This window comes from Engraulis encrasicolus, chromosome 10, assembly GCF_034702125.1.
Source record: "Engraulis encrasicolus isolate BLACKSEA-1 chromosome 10, IST_EnEncr_1.0, whole genome shotgun sequence".
NCBI lineage: Eukaryota > Metazoa > Chordata > Actinopteri > Clupeiformes > Engraulidae > Engraulis > Engraulis encrasicolus.
Window position 1 is genome coordinate 51,595,960 of NC_085866.1, and position 14,073 is coordinate 51,610,032.

Sequence of the window (14,073 nt, forward strand, 5' to 3'; positions counted from 1 at the left end):
TGTCACATCTACAAACAGACAACATTTCCGAGCAAAAAACGAGCCATTGAATTGGCATGTTTGCCAATAAGCCTTGGCAACATCACAGCCTTAAAACCTCTCGACTGTACTGAACTGCCTCTCCACAGCTGCAGTGAACACTCACCTCCTTATCTGTTGTAATTGCTCATTAGATTCTACAGCTAAACAGTTTGTGGAACAGTCTCTCAGCTTTGCATACTGTTTGAGTGGTAGAGGTTAGGAGGGTCTTTATTCTCTCCACTTTTTCAGTCGGTATAATGTCTCACATCAACAAATTCCCTGGACCATCCCCACCTAATACATTTATGCAACAAAGCATTTAATGGAAGCAGAAGTCTCAACAGGTTTTGAACAAGTTATTAAAGCATCATAATAAATTAATAAAGAGTGTAATGCACATGTGTGGGTTGACCCAGGTGCATACAGTAGCTTGAATCTAATCTAACTTGCGGAGTCATTCTGCATCAATTAAATATAAAGGTATTTAAGTCAGCCGCTGGAATTTAATTGAATTTAATTTAATTTAAATCAACTCTTTTCTTTTTGATTCTGAGCTGGATTGATATTTCCAGATGACTCAGTACCACTTACTGTTTCATTTTAAGAATGTTATCAAGGAAGTAGCACCACTGTGGAGTGGATTAGGAAGTCCTTGTACTTCACCCATTGTGCTATGGGAAAACAATGCAGTAATTGCTTGAGTAAGTATTTGCAACAAAAGTGTGGCCTTGGGGGTGGAGGTTTTTAGACATTATTCATTTCTCACTGGCACTTGGACGCAGTAGGCCTGGGAAGGGAAAGGTCCAGTTTGGTAACCTGGCAAGCAAGACCATAGCCTGGTCCTGACCATCCCATAATACTACCATTTCATTTCGTATTCATGGTCTGGAGGTTGTTCGATCTGACACGATTGCAGGAAGCGAGAAGGACATTTTTGGAAAAATCAGGATAAGTTGTTGAACCAACATGTCTGACGTCTATCTTTGGCGACGTAGGACCGTTTGACAGACATGTCTGACAGAACATCCTACCGTAGGATAAAATTACAATGTAGGACTTTGTTAGAACACTGGCCAAATCCTACCACTCAACATCGCTCATGCTGTGATTGGAGGTCGGGTTTTCCGTCCATTTCAGTATGGCCTGTACTGCCCTACAATCTTAGAACGCAGTAACTCTGAAAACGGCAAACTGAGAAAAAAGGCTTCAAAGTTTTCCATATGGCGCGACAACTGTGTTGTCGGTAAATTGGTGGTGACACTTCCTGGTAATGCTTGTTTAGGATAGAAATTTAATGCACACAAAAAAAACCCCCAAAAAAACAACATTTATGTGTCTTTTTGCCACAAAAAGCAGAGTTACTGCGTTCTTGGCTGGTATTACTGCCACAAAATGGAGTTACTGCAGGAGTTACTGCGTTCTTAGCTTGTATTACTGTCTACTCCCAAACCAGTCCCATTGGAACGTGCAGCAGTAACTCGCCGAATTACTGCGTTTTTGTTTAACCTTTTTTGGGTCATTTTTGCACTTTCAAAATGAGTTTTCTCCAAAACGGGACGGATTTGGACCACCATTTTTGGACACAAGACAAATGAGGTAGTTTAGAACCGATTTCCGATATAAACATTTTTTCGACCATTTTGAGTTACTGCGTTCTAGTATTGCACGGCAGTGTAGTGGTGAAGTACTAGACCAACTCACCAGAATAAAATAAAATATTTTTAATAAAATTGACACGATTGGCTATGGGCTACATATACACCAAAGGATGCATTCCTAATGGCTAATAAGTGACCGTTGGCAATAGTAGACCACACCTCTCTTACAAGAAATTTAGTTGGTAGTCTCCAGACTATATCTCGTAATATTGTCTGGTGTGAACCAGGCAAACACTAGGGTAGATTCAGAACCAAAACAACAGATTAATCCCTCTGAAAGGCTGAGATTTCCACCTAACAGTGACAGACTCTAATGCATTTTCTTTTATGCAATGTGCATAATGTATTCAAGTGCTTAGCTCCACCAGAATCACACTCATTCCCATCTTCACACTTTTGTCATTCATAGTCAACAGAAGAGCTGGTTTGACAGCTAACCATACCAGGCAATTGCCTAGTACCCCACCAAAATCTGCCCTCTGCAGAGGCATTTAGCCCCACCTGCAAAAATACCAGCAAGATTAATTCAAAAGGGTCCCATATCTTAATTTTGCTTCGGGCCCCCGGATGGGTTGAAACGCTGTTGGTCAGCAGTCTTCTTCCACAAATATGTGACCATGATATATTCTACTCGTTCCAGATCTATAGATTCAAGGTCTTCATGGATAATGTTATCCGCAAACACCCTCTAATTATGTACAACTGTCCCAGTAACCGTCTCTCTAGTTTCTGCTCCAAATCTGTATCCATTGGAATCTATCAACGTAACGAATCCAACTGACTTATTTTTACCCAGTCTTCCTTACTGTGGTTCATCCGTCATGCAGAGTCACTTTTTTCGGGGTTTTGAAATTCCAAAGCATTCTCAACTCAACAATAACTAGAATGGGCACTCGGTAGAGCACAAACCTTCGCCTACGCCACTTATTTTTTTCTGGCCATCTTCAGAGTGTGGGGCATAACATTCTCCAAATTTTGGTGTTAGTTTCATGTAAATCGGACCGGAATATCGTAATATTACATTTTTGGCCCAGTCTTGACCTCTTATTCAATTCCGCATGCACACGTTGTTCTGGCATATAGTGCTTGGCAAAGAAAAACGTTTTTGACCTTTTCGTGACCTTGACCTTGACCTTTGACCCAATCACTCCCAAAAAGTAATCTATTGTTCCTTGGGTCATGACCAATCATCCCAGTAAATTTCATAAAAATCGGCTGAATTTACGTTTTTGACCTTTTCGTGACCTTGACCTTGACCTTTGACCCAATCACTCCCAAAAAGTAATCGATTGTTCCTTGGGTCATGACCAATCATCCCAGTAAATTTCATAAAAATCGGCTCAATTTACGTTTTTGACCTTTTCGTGACCTTGACCTTGACCTTTGACCTTTGACCCAATCACTCCCAAAAAGTAATCGATTGTTCCTTGGGTCATGACCAATCATCCCACTAAATTTCATAAAAATCGGCTCAATTTAAGTTTTTGACCTTGACCTTGACCTTTGACCTTTGACCCAATCACTCCCAAAAACTAATCGATTGTTCCTTGGGTCATGACCAATCATCCCACTAAATTTCATAAAAATCGGCTCAGTTCTGTCTGAGTTATACTAAGTACAAACAAACATTTTGACCTTGACCTTTGACCTTTGACCCAATCACTCCCAAAAACTAATCGATTGTTCCTTGGGTCATGACCAATCATCCCACCAAATTTCATAAAAATCGGCTCAGTTCTGTCTGAGTTATACGAAGTACATACAAACAAACAAACATATTAACAAATAAATAAATAAATACACAGCGGTCAAAACATAACCTTCGCCGACTTTGTCTTGGCGAAGGTAATAAATACACAGCGGTCAAAACATAACCTTCTGGCGAAGGTAATCATATATACAATCAAAAGGCACCCAACCACCAGTGGCGGCTGGTAGTCTGTCAAACAGGGGAGGCTGTTCAATTACAATATGTCCAGAACGCAAAAATAAAGGTGGGGGGGGGGATTTTGACACACATCTTACATTGGTCCTGAGCCACATATGGCCTCACACACTAAAGGACTCTTGTTGAAACAAATTTGTTAATCATTAATCATTATCCCCCTTGTAGCCTATTCATAGGGAAATGTTTTATTATTATTATTATTATTATTATTATTATTATCATTAGGCCTACCTCCGCCACATAATGATGTGATTTAGTTTGCCTTCGTTGTCTTTGTTCATCACTGGGTGCACGGCTTAATTTACCACTAGAGGTCGCAAAATCTTTAATTATTTACCAGACATTGCCAACACAGTAGGAAACAAGGACTCGCCACTCACGGGACTTGGCAGTTAACCAGTTGATAAGACACCACGAAAGCTCAAAAGAAACGGTTGTTCTTCCCTACCTTTTTCACCAAGTCAATATTAGGCAGTGCTCTGCTCTGCTCCTTGATATTCATTTTCTCCTCATAAGGACGACTGGAATTCGCCAGAATTTAATCCACAATGCTTGGCATTTTGCATAGCTCTAGCTTTCTTGCAAGCTAGCCCTAACGAAAAGTAGGCAACTTCAACTTTTGAATTGGTAGATTAAAAAGGATAAGGACATGCCACTATTAAGACTTTATTCGCAACACTAGTGTCACTAGGTTTACAAGAATATGTACACAAAACTGGAGTACACCGCAATGAATAGCTTCCCCACTGGTTACCACGACGAAACTTCTCAGTCAAATTAATAACATATCCGCATTTCGAAATGAAATCAACTACTGTAGCCTACTGACACGGGGTTCACCCAATCACAAGTCGGAGCTCCAGTCTCCGGTCCCTCCCCCCTCCTCTCTCTTCTCCATTCACTCCCAGTGAGGCTCAGTCTCAAAATCAAAAAAATTGCACGGCAATAGCCAATGACCGTTTAGCATTTTGCCATTGAAAAATCGTACAATCCCACATGCCATTGAAGTCCATTGAGACTCGACTCGCTTGCGTTGTCATGAGCGGAAAAAAAACTCGTGCGAGCCTCGGGATCTTATAACAGATTGGTTTCATCTCTAAGTTGAGCACATGCATTTTCTATGGAGCTGGGTCTGAAATAGCAATGTTATTAAGTTGTGTAAAGCATTAGTTTACATACTATTCTCCGTGATTTTGGACAGGAGGCGGCGCCTCCCTTGTACTCAAAGAGGAATCGCCTCTGCCAACCACAGCACCCAGTCGTCATGAATTATCTGATAACTGTGTATGATACTTGCACATGTATTACCTCTTTTTATGGACATGCATTTGTAAATGTGTCAGGGCCTTTTATTGCCTCTTCATCGTTGCTTCATAAATCCAGTGTCCAATATCTGACAGGATAAGCCCCAAATCAAATATGTAATGCTAACACTTGTCATCCAGCTAAAGGGCAGGAACGGACAAGTATAGAGAGAGAGAGAGAGAGAGAGAGAGAGAGAGAGAGAGAGAGAGAGAGAGAGAGAGAGAGAGAGAGAGAGAGAGAGAGGGAGAGAGAGAGAGAGAGAAACTCATTAGTTTACTCTGGGCTCTGGCTATTGATTAAATACCATTTTTAGGCATTGTTTTTCCATCTCAGTGGTCAAGTCCTCCTTCCTTCCTCCTCTTTCAGGGGGGGATACAGTATGGAAGAGCCAGATGCAGAGCAGGAGAGGATAGTTCACTGGCTTCCATTCATTTCTTCTCAGCTCTGTAGAGATGACCCAAGAGGGAGGGTGGCAAATGCACAGCCTTTCAGCAAAGTCACCAGGCCTACTGTACCTCATCTGCAGCACACCTCCCAAAACATCCACCAGGCCTACTGTACCTCATCTGCAGCACACCTCCCAAAACATCCAACCGGCTTCCAACTGAGCCAAGTACCAACCCCCCAACCGACTCACATACAGTATAGTGGTGGCGCATAGTAGAGTTACTGCATGTGACTAAAAATGTAATGCAAGAGAATACCACATGCTCTCGTGATAGTATGAGCAGTCAGGTGATCAGCTGATCAGCACATACGCCTACATTGCCAGAGCATCTCATGTTTTGGCTCATTAGGTTCATACAGTATAATGTATAATGCTGTATAATGCCGTGCAATACTAGAACGCAGTAACTCAAAATGGTCGAATTTTTTTTAATATCGGAAATCGGTTCTAAACTACCTCATTTGTCTTGTGTCCAAAAATGGTGGTCCAACACCGTTCCGTTTTGGAGAAAACTCATTTTGAAAGTGCAAAAATGACCCAAAAAAGGTTAAACAAAAACGCAGTAAATCGGCGAGTTACTGCTGCACGTTCCAATGGGACTGGTTTGGGAGTAGACAGTAATACAAGCTAAGAACGCAGTAACTCCTGCAGTAACTCCATTTTGTGGCAGTAATACCAGCCAAGAACGCAGTAACTCTGTTTTTTGTGGCAAAAAGACACATAAATGTTGTTTTTTGGGGGGTTTTTTTGTGTGCATTAAATTTCTATCCTAAACAAGCATTACCAGGAAGTGTCACCACCAATTTACCGACAACACAGTTGTCGCGCCATATGGAAAACTTTGAAGCCTTTTTTCTCAGTTTGCCGTTTTCAGAGTTACTGCGTTCTAAGATTGTAGGGCAGTATAGGTCTCATATGGCCCTAGACCATGCTATTTAGGGTGCTAAGCCTACTTTTATTATATTTTTTATTTATGCTGCTATTCATTGAGAGCAGGTCTATCAAACTGAACTCCCCATTACTGCACATTTTCAGATCATGAATCTGATTCAAAGCAAACACCTGGCTGTGACCATTTCAAAGCCACAGGCATAGCTAGATGTTCATTAGGACCGGTCCAGCTAGAGGTCTAGGCCCTCGAGCAGAGTGGGCATCCATCCATATTGAGAGAGAGAGACACTAAATCATGCACATTAGATACATACATGCTGCACCTGCTGTGCAAACTGGTCATGAATCTGTGCAGCGAGCCACATGCCTTGGGCATAGTTGATATGGACTGGGAAGGACTGGGAACAGCAGAAATGGCTGCAGGAAAAATCTCCAGCAAATAAATAAATCAATACTCTACACTCGTACGGTTACTCTACCAAGTGAAACGCCTCGAATGTGCACTTCAGGTTTGCTCTACGGTTGTGCAATAGATATGGTTGAAATGCAGTTCCTTAAAAAGGTTATATTTTTTAAGTATCTAAAAAAGTTCAAATATTCACGGACATTAAACACAAGCAGGTAAGTGGAGTGTTTCTGGGTCTTCACCTTTTTTTCTTGGTGCTCATCAGTGTAGGGGCTCTCAAACTTGGTCCAGGAAGACAGATGCTGAGGCACTCAAGGTAAAAAAAAAATGCAACCTTGAGTGCCTCAGCATCTGTCTTTCTGGACAATATTCACGGACATTGAACTTGGTGTATATGAGGGTTTTTTTTTATTTCATTTCAACAGACCCCTAGAGGCCCCATTCCCATGTGTCACTGTAAACAAATATTTAACACCATTTACTCTGAATTTCATCACTGGTCATTGAATTGGTGACGTCTGTTGGGACATACTTTAGGTGAATAAAATGTAATGGCCCACTGATAACATCTGCCTCTGCAGTCAAATACAAAATAGTGACTTGTACCGAAGTCTCATTAGAAGTAGTACAACAACATGGATAAAATGCTGTATCTATTCAAGCAGTACTTACTGTTTACTGTACGTAAGTGGTTTCATAATTTTCTTGTGAATCATGAACACAGTTACCCACAGATACATGTGTGGAGTGGAGTCATCTTATCCTTACATTGAACTGAAGTGGTTATGAGGTTAAGCAAAGGAATGCCTTCAGAATATCCTGTACAGAATCTCACTCTCTCTCTCTCTCTCTCTCTCTCTCTCTCTCTCTCTCTCTCTCTCTCTCTCTCTCTCTCTCTCTCTCTCTCTCTCTCTCTCTCTCTCTTTCTCTCTCTCTCCCTCCCCAGCTGATTGACCAGATGATCCAGGTGTGCCACAAGCTTGTCAACTCCCAGTCGTTTGTGTGTGTGCTGGAGTACTTGCTGGCTGTGGGCAATTACCTGAATGAACACGCGGGCAAAGACAAGGCAAAAGGATTTCGCCTCTCATCCTTGACTAAAGTAAGTGTCTTTTTAACTTGGCTTGAATACTTTTCTTTGTTTACATTCTTGTTGTTAATGATTGTCCTCCGACCTATTAATATTGTGGAACAAAGTCAAAAAAATTGCATGTTGTGCAAAATGTAATTTCAAATTCTTTGTATGACCAGTGCATGTAAAGAAATTGACAATAAAACCTACTTGACTTGACTTGACTTGAACCTACAAACCGGGTATCATAAAAAGTGTATTTACAATGCTTTAAATTAAGAAAAGACATAGTTTCACAACAAATGAATGTAGTAGCAACAAAGGTTCTCAAAACACTTTGGGACAGGGCCATACTGATTCCTCTTTTTAACAAGTTTGTAAAAGTCAAGAGACGACTTTCGTAAGTTGTGTGCTAAAGGAATGGTTCTGCTGTTGTGCTCCCCAAACTTTGTCATATTTGTTTTATGATGCAGTACATTTTTACGGTCTGTAATATGTCTTGACTGTGTGCAGCATAGACTGTGGAAGCAGGAAGGCCTAGGGCCCGGGAAACTATTTGAAAATATTTTCAGACCAAAAAGTTGAATAGCATTAAATGCGTGTCCGTGTATAAATGTCTGATGTATGAGTGTGTCCGACAGAGTCCCTCTTGTGAGTATGCTTTTATGTTCACATACTGTACAGCAGGAACAGGAACAAGCAGGGTGCAAATTGCTAATGTTCCCATTTACGTCTAGTGATTATGCTAAGCTATGCTAATAATTCTGATCCAATAAATTTAAGTACTGAAAACAATGAGAAGAAAATGATACGCACATTCATGAATAATGCTTGGAAATACTGCAAATATGTGAAAATCCAAAATGGGTGGACTGTTCCTTTAATGCAAATCCATTCATATTGCTTAAAATCTGTAAGCAATACAGATAGATACAGCGAGGGAACATATTCCCTCTCTGGTTTTTCGACCCTGGGAGCAAGTGTAGTGAATGTTTACTTTAAGGTAATGTTGGATTAATAGGCCTCTGATTTGTAAGTGGCACTGACAAGTGACAACACAGCGTCGTTGACAGCAGACATAGTCAACACTCTTGGTCTGTTTTGGCAGGCATAGTGAAAAACCTGGAGTGCTCTTTGTAAAAAGCCCCTGTGGTATTCCACCTTGGATTCCAGACACAGCGTCTCTTTGTTTTTGACATGAATAAGAAAGCTGCAGCCTGCTCTCAACTCAGCATCTTTCTGGCCTTGAGCAAGCAAAAATGATAACTCAATGAGTTTGTTGACACATCTCTCACATAATTCAACCTTCAGTACGTGTGTCAGAGGGTTATTTTTGTTTACCCAGTTTTGATGTTTCTGTCTTTCATCCTTTTGCCATTTGCCTGATTTTGTCTTTGTAGTCTCAGTTTTTGCGCATGATGGATGGGGCCTGATTTTGTTTGAGCTGTTGGTGTGAGTTGTACTTCAGGTTTTTGGGGATGTGTTGCTACTTTTAGGAAATAGACTGAACTAGACCGAGTGGAATTCAGTTTCTAAAATCAAGTGTTTACATGGAGCAGCAGTTTACATGGACCTGCTGTCTAACGTTAAGTCTGTTTGGTTCACCATGACTCCTCAGCCTATGCCCTACTTACCCAGGTGTATCTTCTTGCACAGCCAGAATGGTGCTACAGCTGAGCTCTTTAAGCAACCACTTGTGTGGCTTACTGTACAGCCGCTCAGCAAGGGTTTAACATGGATCAGTTGGCTCAAGTTACAGTTGCTGGGTCCAGTTTTTTTATCCACTCTGCGGAATTCACCCATGCTTTCCCACATGGTGAAAAAAGCACCCCTCTCATCCATATCCTCAGCCTAGACTTCACTGCTTCTTCTGACATTTCCTCAACAATTTCACATAGATTCATACAGACGTAAAGCTCCCCTCACAATGCATGCACTGACCTTAGCATACACCTTACACTGGACATAGCCTTCCATCTTTCTCTCTGCCTCTCTTCTTTCAACTCTTTGCAGTTGAGGTCTTCCTTTCTCATCCTCCTTTTCTCATCAGGTCTTCCTTTCTCACCTCCTCCAGGGAGCTTTCCAACAGCTTTTAGGACTTTATTCTACAAAATGTAATAAAAAAAATGAAACCTGTTGCCTGATGGCAATTGAGTGTGACACCAGCTGTTGCAACTTGGTGTCAAGTTCCCCTCTTCCGTATTTTTGACAGATATTTTTAAACAAGAGAGTGATTTACTCCATGAATGAGATTCAACTTGCTAGAGGCCATTTAATTTGGTCTACATAGCAACAGTGTATCTCAATTGTGCATTTGGTATTAATGAAGAAAATCCTTTTGACTATTCTGTTTGGTTAGCAAACGTTGTAAAACAGATTACATTTAATGTCTTTTTTTATTGCCAAAGCGAAACCACACAAAGCTCCTTAGGCCAGTGTAAAACTTACAACCAAAGTAGATGTGAAATGACTGAACAAGAGAGAGGGCAGGGCACAAGGTCAAGATGTGATCCCACTCAGCTGTACCTCCTGATCTTCATCTAACCCCATGAAGGCACATACAGAATGCTTGCAAAAATGCAAATAAAAAATATATAAAGGGTTAGATAAAAATGTATCCAATATATTAGCAAAATAAGCAAAATAAGTGGCCAAAAAGCCTCAATGGACACACATTTTAAAGGTACATTGTGCAGGAAATGGTCAAAAAAGTTACTGCAACTATGCTGCTCATTGAAACTGGGTTGCCTATTGCCAAATTTGATCTTTTCATTTACTAAGTAATAAACTAATATTTTCTGGTATGGCCCAAGAATAGTCATTTTTGCAGCTAAAAATGGCTATTTCTGGAAAGTCAAAATGGCGTACCATGGAGAAGATCCCCCTTTTCATGCATGAAAAGTGTAATTTTTCCAGTCATAATGAATATTTTGAATTTGGTGGTGGTGGTAAGTATTCATGAAAAATGTAACATTAGTGCATGGGTAGCATGGATTCTGGAAATAAACAACTAAACATCTTACACAGTGCACCTTTAACTGACACATCATGTTGAATACAGTGTACCCCATCAGCTTTGTTTGACTAAGGCGTCATGCAGATTGGTGAGGTTCAAGTTTGTGATTTATCTTTTCAAAAACCTGTGATGCAGACACAATTGGATAGAGGCACGCAGCCCACATGACAGCCTCATGGTCAGTAAGCACATATTTCTACTGATGAAAAAGAACCATCGCGTAAAGGAGCAAGAAATTCAGATTGATAGACACAAAAGATGCAGCGTGTGTTTGTTGACATGACTTTGCAGTGTGTGGATTTTTGCATGCCTCCTCCTCCTCCTTCTCCTCCCTCTACTCCTCTGCCCCTTCCTCCACCTCCTTCTCCTCCCTCTCCTCCTCTGCCTCTTCCTCTTCTTCCTCCTCCTCCCTCTCCTCCTCTGCCTCTTCCTCCTCTGCCTCCTCCTCCTCCTCCTTCTCCTTGTCCTTCTCCTCCCTCTCCTCCTCTGCCTCTTCTTCCTCCTCCTCATTCTACTTCTCCCTCTCCTCCTCTGCCTCTTCCCCTTCTTCCTCCTCCTCCTCTTCCTTCTCCTCCTCTTCCTTCTCCTCCTCCGCCTCCTTCTCCTCCTCCCCCTCCTTATCCTCCTCCTCTTCTTCCTCTTCCACTTCTTCCTCCTCCGCCTCCTCCTCCTCTTCCTCCCCCTCCTTTTCCTCCTCCTCTTCTTCCTCTTCCTCTTCTTCCTCCTCCGCCTCCTCCTCCTCCTTCTCCTCCTCCTGTCCCCATTTTTCTCCCTAACTAGTGTCTGATGAGTCTGAGCACTGTGCTTCTGTGGAGAGCCGTATTGTACTGTAGTGTAGGCTCAGGCTGCCTTGTTTGCGTTTTCTCTTAATGGTTCATATCTATCCTCTCTCACTAATGAGAGCCGGCCACTGGCGAATTGGAGAGATGTCATGGAGTGGAGAGCCCTCGGTTGGTGTGTGTGTGTGTGTGTGTGTGTGTGTGTGTGTGTGTGTGTGTGTGTGTGTGTGTGTGTGTGTGTGTGTGTGTGTGTGTGTGTGTGTGTGTGTGTGTGTGTGTGTGTGGAATAGGAGGGATGTCATAGAGAGCCCTGTGTGTGTGTCTGTGTCTGTGTGTCTGTGACGTGTGTGTGTGTGTGTGAGAGAGAAATAGAGAGAGATTGTGTGTTTGTGTGTGCCTCTCGTCCTCGATTAGGAGGAGAGCATGGGTGCAAGGCCGTGTTGTACCTCCATTTTTAGTCTGGTCTTTACAAGAACGTGCAATGAATTCTCAGATTCCCCTCAGCCTGTGGCCTTGGGCGAGATATTGGCATTCCTTGGGGCTCATAGAAATGTGTGTTGGCATCACACACACGGACACACACACACACATACACACTTACACACAGACGCGCGCGCACACACTTACACACACACACACACACACACACACACACACACACACACACACACACACACACACACACACACACACACACACACACACACACACACACACCCAGACACACGCAGACACAGACACACACCCAGACACTGACACTCATACAGTATATGCAGTGCACACGCACATACACCTACACACACACACACGCCGGCACACATTTGTTACCTTGGCTTCCTATTATCATTCTGATTGGGTGTGCTCATGTATGGGAGTGTGTGTGAACCAACCAGTGCTTTAAATCTTTGTTTTACTGTGCGGCGCTTTGAATAATGATCAATCCACCGACTTCATCATGAAGTGATCCACAGATGCGGCACTGCTTATGCTGCTTATCGCTGCCTTCACATAGTGTAGTGTGACTGCAGAGAAGATATTAGCATAAATCATATTGGTGTACTGCCGTATATCATTATTCATACAGTACAGCTATACATACAGTACGTATATAATGTTGAATGTGTGTGGAGAACTAGCATCTGTGAGAGTCAAGTTCATTGTAGATGTACCTGTACCTGTAAGTGTGCCTGGCCAATGAAGCTGATTTTAAAATATTGCTAGGTGCACTTCAATACTGTATATCAGTGGTTCTCAACCTTTTTTGAAGAAACGCCCTCCCGTAATCATCATAAGCCTGCCAGCACCCCCTTAATATTATAAAGTAAAACAGACTAGTGCTTTCCATTTTCTACCAAGTGCCCACCCCCCTGATGAAGCTGATTCTGATTTTAATGTCGGGCTATATTTTTCAGTTATGTAACACTGCTTACAATAACTTAGCATGATATTGTCCTCTGCACCCCTGTCAACTGTTCTCTTTTTCTTATATACATTTGCAGCCTCATAATGTGCATGTAATAGTCATTGACAAGACATAGATAGCTACCATATTACTACACTACTGTACCTCAACATTACAAAGTCTTTAGAAATACATTACGAGTTGGTTATTGTCGTTCTGATAACAGCAAATGGAGAGTCAAATTAATTTAACAATGGAGTCATAAGTCAGTGTAAAGTCTGCAGGTTGTCAGTGTGATTTTAGCTCAAAAGTTACACTTGACCAAAGAGTATGATTAACGCTATATTTTGAGTGGGACCAAATGTTATCTGAAAACGAGTTAATTTGAACTCATTAAGAGTTTGTTAGTACTGGTATTTTACTGGCATACACTCACACTCGTTAACACCTTTGTTCTGCTACAGCAGCTGTCTCAGTTGCATGGGGTGTATGAAAAGTCTAATTTTTCCATTCAAAATGAATACCTAGAAATTGACGGTGGTGGAAAATTCTCACGAAAAGGATGACATTTGTGAATGGGCAGCATAAACTGTGGAAGTAAACTACTGAAAAAAATGCATGGTCTACCTTTAAACTCACCTTTCTGCATACCCTTATGCTTACTAACAGTATATGGCTCATACTACAGTATAAAATTGGTTCAGTTCTTATATAAAATGTCATAAAACTTGTATGGATAAGTATGTTTTTTCTCACACACTGTTGCCTTTGTCATGCTACTGCAGCTGTCTCAGTTGTGTGTTGCGTAATTTCTCCCTGTCATAATGAATACTTGTACTTGTACTCTGCCTTTAAACATATAAACCCACTCACTCTCACTCTTGCCTTTTGTCCTGCTGTATGCAGCTGTCTCAATTGCGCGGGGCAGAGAGGCACGTCACCTTGCTGCATGCCCTTGTGGAGCAGATCGTGTTGCACGAGCCCGGCCTGGCCACCTTCCCCTCCGAGCTGGCGGAATTTGACACGGTCCCTGGGGGTACGCTAATCAAAATTTCATCAAAAGTGAAAAATTGGAGGGTTTCAGTTTGGTGATTTGATTCAATAGCCTCCTCTCTCTCTCCCCTTCTCCA

At 41.8% G+C, this 14,073-nt stretch overlaps 1 protein-coding gene across 1 annotated transcript in view; it reads left to right on the top strand.

The window, feature by feature from the left end:
* The window catches only part of LOC134457323 (uncharacterized), a 52,409-nt gene that overhangs the window by 31,110 nt on the left and 7,226 nt on the right, over positions 1-14,073 (top strand). The window contains exons 12-13 of the mRNA XM_063209285.1: positions 7,624-7,776; positions 13,850-13,979. Of these exons, the coding sequence (XP_063065355.1) occupies positions 7,624-7,776; positions 13,850-13,979 (283 nt within the window). The remainder of the gene's footprint in view (positions 1-7,623; positions 7,777-13,849; positions 13,980-14,073) is intronic.